General features: G+C 52.1%; 1 protein-coding gene across 2 annotated transcripts in view; it reads left to right on the forward strand.

Moving 5' to 3' along the window:
• The window catches only part of ABL2 (ABL proto-oncogene 2, non-receptor tyrosine kinase), a 15,592-nt gene extending 14,686 nt beyond the window's left edge, over positions 1 to 906 (forward strand). For both annotated transcript variants that reach the window (XM_010167198.1, XM_029084796.1), the window contains one exon: positions 1 to 906. This exon is cut by the window's left edge. In XM_010167198.1, coding sequence (XP_010165500.1) covers positions 1 to 906 — 906 coding nt within the window.
• Positions 907 to 5,464: the final 4,558 nt, after the last annotated feature.

Genomic DNA, 5,464 nt, shown 5'->3' on the forward strand with positions numbered 1-5,464 from the left:
GAGGGACCAGGGCTAGCAGCAGCTCCTAAGGGCAAAGAAAAAAACAGTGGCCCACGGCAAGGGGCCCCTGAGGATGGCGAGAGGCCAGGGTGGTCATCTCCAGCAAAGGCTGCAGCAATACTTCCAACCACTCATAACCACAAAGTGCCAGTCCTAATCTCACCCACTCTAAAACACACTCCAGCAGACGTGCAGCTCATTGGCACAGACTCTCAGGGTAATAAATTTAAGCTCTTATCTGAGCATCAGGTCACTTCTTCTGGCGACAGGGACCGGCCCAGACGGGTAAAACCAAAGTGTGCTCCACCTCCACCACCAGTGATGAGGCTCCTACAACAGCCAGCTGCCTGCTCAGATGCAGCAGAAGAGCTGAGCAACGTGGCGGGAGCGCAGCACGGACTGGAATCAAGCGAAGGGAGTAAGAAGGCGGCAGCAGCAGCAGCAGCACCTGTTGGTGGAAAATCTGGGAGGCCCGTGATGCCTCCACCTCAAGTGCCTCTGTCATCGTCTTCCACCTCCCCAGTGAAAATGGCCAACGGCACGGCTGGCACAAAAGTAGCGCTAAGAAAGACCAAACAGGCAGCTGAGAAAATCTCCGCAGACAAAATCAGCAAGGAAGCACTGCTAGAGTGTGCTGATCTTCTCTCGAGTGCCATCGCCGAGCCGACACCAAACAGCCAGCTGGTGGACACAGGGCACCAGCTGTTGGATTACTGCTCAGGCTACGTGGACTGCATCCCGCATACACGCAACAAATTTGCCTTCCGGGAAGCCGTGAGCAAACTGGAACTCAGCCTGCAGGAACTGCAGGTGTCCTCAACAGCTGCTAGTGTCCCTGGGGCAAACCCCGTCCTTAATAACTTATTGTCGTGTGTCCAGGAAATCAGCGACGTGGTGCAAAGGTAGCTACTGTCAATCGGGGTAAGAAAAATACATGTGGGGAGGGGGGGGGTGGAATTTTTTTCTGTACTGATGCTTTCAAAAGGAAAGACTGATACTTGAGTATGTGAAGTACCTCAGATCACTGAGTTCTCCTCACGTTTACAGGTTCATCTCAAAAAATTGGGGATGGAGAGGGTAGATTAAAGCTGTAAGGGGCAGATCATCAAGTATCTGTCCCTACCTAATCAGTCTGATCTGCTTGGTATGGCAAGGGAAGGTGGTTCCTTGCTCCTCCCTTGGAGAGGCAGGGGAATTGATGGCAGGTTCTCACTCGGGGAAGGATGGTTTGATGTGTGATAGCTGGAGTACTGGAGTGGCTGCAGGGCCACTGGGCTGTACAGATCCTCCCCTGTCTGCACTAACGCATGCCTGGGCCTCCCGAGCAGGCGGAGGAAGGGCACTGGGGCTCCGCTGGTACCAGCTGCTGAGCAGTCCTGAGCTGGAGCAGCCCTGAGGGGGGAGGTCTAATGCACTGACAGTATTCAGAGCTGCTGGAGGTGGATGCACTAGCCCAGATGGCTTACTTCCACAGCACTGTTGCTGCTGTAATGAGAACTGCAAGATTAGTTAATATGTGACCCTATCCCTTTTCCCTCCTGTCCACCTCATCCACCACGTGTTCTTACCTTCGCTGTATCGGAAGCGTCAGGGATGCTGGGCAGACTTACCACTGGAATACCCCTTCCCCGCCACACTGCCTTCACTCAGTTGATACCCATTTCTAGTGGTCTAGCACGGGTGCTGCTTGATGGTCTTCTGTGAGTAGTTTGGGGCTCTTGTACAACTTGCCAGTGTTGTTATTGGGGTGGGTAGGTTTTTGTTGGTTTAGTTTCTTTTTAAGCTCTAGATTGTTTTTAACTTGTTACCAGGTTGACTCCCCAGTTCAGTTTCATCACCTTGAGGACCCATGGTAGGTAAGGCAGAACCTCCACCACTCCTGGCTGTTCTCCACATTCCTTCAGCAGTCACAGCGCTGTGGGGACAGCTGGAGAGCCAGCAAGTACAGCCTGGCCTGCCTGCCACGCGCCCTCGCAGCTGCAGGTCTACCCGGACCTGTCCCCACTCTTGACATAACACTGACACTTCACTTTGATGGCTTCCTGGGATTTGTTCCAGTGCTTACTGGGCTCACAGGCTTTTGCCTTCCTGCATGTGAAGGTGACTAGGTATGTCAGCACACCGGGGAACCTCAGCCATCTCTTATTTATTCCTGTATTTTAAAGTCTAGACCAGAATCTCATGCTTTGGCCTAGGGAACGTGCACACCAAACTGCACGCTCCTCTGCCTGAGTTGTGACAACCAACGTTACGGCTGTGCCTCAGAGAGCTCCCGCTGGGTTATGGTCTCTGATGCCTACTGACAATCCCAAAAGGAATCAGTCGTGTGGTTAAAGTTCTCTTCCCTGGTCCTAGTGCTGTTTGTAGACTGTTGTGGCCTCAGAAAGCCAGTCTTCTGCACATAACGCACAACCCCCCCGAGATGTAAACGTACTGGCAAGTAGGAAGACCTCAACTAACTGTTGGTTTGAGAGAAGAAGCAAACAGGCCTGATACCTGGCTCCAAATACACATTACCCTGCATGCTGCTGCTCACTTCACACTATTGGTGATGATAGAGGATCTGGCTTGCTTTGCACCTTAAATCTCTTCTTTTTTGGCTAAAATGCTTTTTAAAGTTGTTTTTAAAGTGGGACTGTGCTGCTTTTAGTTTGAGCATTTAGAGTTGAGCTGAGGCACAGGTGTGAATTTAGAAGATGGGCACTTCCATTTCTGTCTAGAAGCATTGCCCTGTTGATGCTTGGAAGCAGGCTGGGCTGTCTCACTGGGTCTCCCTGTTATTTTCTGTGGAGCACGGTGAGACGGGCCTGAAAAATCTTTAGAAATGGGCTGGTGTCTGAGCATCCTCATTTTATGACTGGTCTGTGGTAAACAAAGTTGTGTCATGATGCATGAACACACACTGGTGGAGCAGCACATGAGGTAAAACGGACCACGCGAGTTACACTGTCCAAGTAAGTGAAAGGGTGAGGGGAGAGAAAATGAAAAAGCAACCCCTCCACTCCAGCTGCCAGGCTTTCAAGTGGATTAATTATTCCTACCAGGCAGTTGTCCTCACCCTGACTGAGCAGTACCAAGCCCACACAGCACAGCCTGCTGCCTGGTTCTGCAGTGGGATCCTCAGCTTGCCCAGGCTCTCCCGCAGCCCCCAGGTCAGCAGGGCTGTGCTGGGGCTCCTGACAGCGCCGCTCGGCTGCAAGGCAGAGTACCAACCCGTTATCTTGTAGACTTTACTGAGGGCTTTGTGCTTTACCTTATCTCTTGCAGTCATCTTTACTGAAGGTGTGCATCGCTGCACACCAAAGGAACTGCCTTTGGAAAGCTGAGCAGTGACCTGCAGAGGGAAGGCGGTTGTGGTGTTGCTTCACACGGCCTTTCCAACAATCAAAGGGATTGACAAGGTCCAGGAGCTTTCTTCAGGGCAGAAAGGCAGGTCTTGTTTGCCCTGGCAGACAATCGCCTGGTTTCATCGTTGTACTGCTCCTCAGCCTAGGACAAACCAACTGAAACTGAAGTGATTCTCAGGGGAAAGGTATTTTAACCAGAAATTTTTAAGCCTATTTAGTCCTGTTCTGATGAGTGTTTTGAAAGAAGCTGTTTTTTTTTTTTTCCCTGAATGCCAGTCTTCCAGAAAAGCTCCAGCAAAAGTGACAGGATAGCAAACAATTCCTGGAATTTCTGACTACTCAAACTCCCCTTGTTCAGCCCTCTCTGACCCTTCCAAAGAAACTAACTGTCCCAGGGAAGCACTGGGTCCCCTCCACTGGTCATCCCCACTTCCCTTCAGGTGCTGCCTGGTTCGGGCGATGGGCAGTGGGACAGGGCAGTGTGCAGTGACACAGTGGAAGCAGCCATCTGCTCTCAGAGTCACAGAGTAACTGAGGTTGGCCAGGACCTCTGGAGACCATCTGGTCCAGCCCCCCCTGCTTAAGCTGGGCCACCCACAGCCACCAGCCAGGACTCTGTGCAGATGGCCTTTTGAGTATCTCCAAGGATGGAGACTCCACAACCTCTGTGGGCAACACAGAAGCCCACTCAGTTCTGATCCCTCCAGCGGAGGGAAAACACAGACCAGTGCCATTTGGAGATGTGCCTCTCATCACTCCTCTGGAGAGGGTTTTCTCTACTCTTACCTGTTGTTTTACTCAGTCAGGTAGGTAGATGGTGGCAGAGGTCATGCTCACTTGACACTAGGCTGGTTGTTTTTTTCTTCTGCTGCCCAAGTGTTTGATTCCCAAACTGGAATTCTCTCCTGCCCTCTGGCAGGATAGCAAAAGGATGGAATCTGGGAAAGCTGGTTCTGCTGTAAATCACCCTTTAGCTGTTCTTCCTTCCACAGCCACGCTCCTGAACTCCTAAAATTGTCACTGTCCCTTCTCCATTTGCTAGGTTTGCCTTTTCCTTCAGCCTTAAAGGTCTCTACTGTAGCATCTTCTCAGCTTTCAGCCTTGCACAGTGTGTTCACAGTAACACAGGGATGGTGGAGCCCTGTTATTTGTCCTCTTGCTCTGCTCTTGAGGGTAGGGACAAGGCATAAACTCCTGCTGCGTCCTGTTCTCACCACTGTCAGGAGCCCTCGTGGAGTAAGGATGCAGTTGCAGCTGGGCTCTCTCACTTGCACTAGTTTGGGCTAGAATTTGAAATTTGAAGCAGTTGTCTTTGCAGCAGGGGATGGCATCACGTGGGGCCTCGTAACGCCAAGCACAGAGCGTGCGCTCACGCGAGTGAGGTGACACGGGGCACTTTCTCTTCCTCTATCTTCTGTGGGGAATTGGCCGACTCACAGGTGCAATTCTTTTTTCTTCCTGCACTGTTACACCCTTTGTAACCCCAGAGTGGTGCACTTGGCTGGCTGACTCGCAGCACTTCAACTGAATCATATTTTTCATTAGTATGGACAGGGGTGAAGCTGAATTACTAACCTGGGTCTTGGGACTGCATCCGATTTAGCTGCTGGGAAAGCGGAATCGAAGGGAGCAGCGTTGCTGATGCAGAGCACAGTGGGGAAGGGGCTCTCTGTTCCCATCCTCCTCACACAGGACACTTCTCCTGAGCACCACTGGCCTTGGGTCAGCGACACAGTCAGACACACCCATGGTGACATCCCATCAGGTGTGCTTATGCAAGAGTTTATGGCACACGGCTCTGTGGGCAGCAGAACTAAACCCCACACACAGCGCGGTGGGGCAAGAGCTGCAGCACAGCTGAGCAGCCCGGCCCTGGAAGGCAGTGGGGTGGGAGCAGGTGGGAGGGTTACACTGTGCAGGGCAAAGAAACCCAGAGCCTGGTGTCGGCACCGCTTACCTGAGGTGGGCTACCCAGCTGGCCAGCACAGAGCTCAGAGGCAGCAGCAGCTGTGACAAGCACTAATTAATCCAGAAGATTTTTTTTTTTGCAACCACACCAGGCTGCTGTCTTCTCTTTAAACACTCAGCCCAGCCCTGCTGCTCATCGGTAGCTGGCA

This window comes from Antrostomus carolinensis, unplaced genomic scaffold, assembly GCF_000700745.2.
Source record: "Antrostomus carolinensis isolate BGI_N321 unplaced genomic scaffold, ASM70074v2 scaffold17534, whole genome shotgun sequence".
NCBI classification, from domain to species: domain Eukaryota; kingdom Metazoa; phylum Chordata; class Aves; order Caprimulgiformes; family Caprimulgidae; genus Antrostomus; species Antrostomus carolinensis.